The sequence below is a fragment of the Eimeria mitis genome, genomic scaffold (assembly GCF_000499745.2).
Source record: "Eimeria mitis Houghton genomic scaffold, Emh_scaff5323, whole genome shotgun sequence".
Taxonomy (NCBI): Eukaryota; Apicomplexa; class Conoidasida; order Eucoccidiorida; family Eimeriidae; genus Eimeria; species Eimeria mitis.
In genome coordinates, this window is record NW_013573601.1 from 1 (window position 1) to 1,375 (window position 1,375).

The window sequence follows — 1,375 nt, forward strand, 5'->3', positions numbered from 1 at the left end:
GCAGCAGAATGTGTAAGAGTTTGAGTGTGGGGTGTCAGGTGTCTGGTGATCGTTTGCTGCTGCTGCAGCAGCAGCAGCAGCAGCAGCAGCAGCAGCAGACATCAATCCGTTGGTTTTTATCTCCTTCTGGCTTTCAGCCACACTATGTAGGAGCTAGATGTCTCGGTATAGCTATGCTGCAGCAAACACCGCTGCAGCAGCAGCTTGCTGCTGCTGCTGCTCTCCCCTTTCAGGCCCTAGAACACTGTCTCTCTTTCCCCCCCAACGCTCACCTAAGGAGGGGGTTGCAGCGTGTGTCTGCTGCTCTTGATTTATCTGTGGAGGTGGCTGAGTTGCGGCAGACGAATGCTGCTGCTGCTGCTGCTGCAGCAGCACGTGCTGCAGCAGCAGCATCCAGAGCACTAGGAGAGAAACCCCCAGACGGTGAAGCAGCAGCAGCAGCAGCAGCAGCAGCAGGGGGAGAGGGGCCCCTACTCAGAGGGTATCTGCAGCTGGAGCGGCTGCTGCGGAGAGCCAGACACATCATACACCAGCTGAAGGCCCCGCCAGAGGTGCTGCACGACCTACATAACTTTTGTAAAGGGGGTGGGGTTGAACCTTCTGCTGCTGCTGCTGCTGCTGCTGCTGCTGCTGCTGCAGCAGCAGCAGCAGGAACAGGAACAGGAACAGGGGGAGGAGGAGCAGCAGCAGCAGCAGGAGCAGCAGGAGCAGCAGACAGCAGAGGTATTGGTGGTGGTGCTGGTAGTTCTGGTTCTGCTGCTGCTGCTGCTGCTGCTGCTGCTGTGTCTGCTGATGCTTGTCTTCGGCTGCTGATGCTGCAAGACACACAGAAGCTGTGGCTCGGGGTGCTGTCTGTGTGGGCCTCTCTCTTCTCCCCCCCGGTCGTCCTCGCCCTACAAAGAGCCAAAGTTAAACACTCCACTGTAAGAATAAAAATTCTGCTGCTGCTGCTGCTGTTGCTGGTGCTGCTGCTGCTGTTGCTGNTGCTGCTGTTGCTGCTGCTGCTGCTGTTGCTGCTGCTGCTGTTGCTGCTGTTGCTGCTGCTGTTGCTGCTCTTTGATCATACTCCTCTTTCACCTGCTGCTCCCTGCTGCTACTGTTTCTGATGTCGGCCATATTTCTCGTGCTGCTGTGTCTGTGTCTGCTGCTGCTGCTGCTGCTGTTGTTGCTGCTGCTGCTGCTGCTGCAGGTGCGTGTTGCAGTACTAATCCAACTGGTGAAGAGCAGCAGCAACTCCGTGTCCTTTTTGTGTCGTTCTTCGGCTCCTCTGCCTCCTTGTGAGCCCTTTACCAGCAGCAGCAACAACAGCAGCAGCAGCAGATAGAGGGCATCCTGCAGCAGCAGTTCGGTTTGCCTGTCCTGACGATACAAACCC

General features: G+C 57.0%; 1 protein-coding gene across 1 annotated transcript; it reads right to left on the minus strand.

Annotated features, from left to right (window-relative positions):
• Positions 1 to 171: 171 nt before the first annotated feature.
• On the minus strand, positions 172 to 1,064 carry EMH_0081330 (uncharacterized protein; the record flags this gene model as incomplete). The annotated part of the gene is given in 4 exon segments (XM_013500369.1): positions 172 to 272; positions 568 to 815; positions 898 to 981; positions 985 to 1,064. Coding segments are annotated over 4 exon segments (513 nt in total).
• Positions 1,065 to 1,375: the final 311 nt, after the last annotated feature.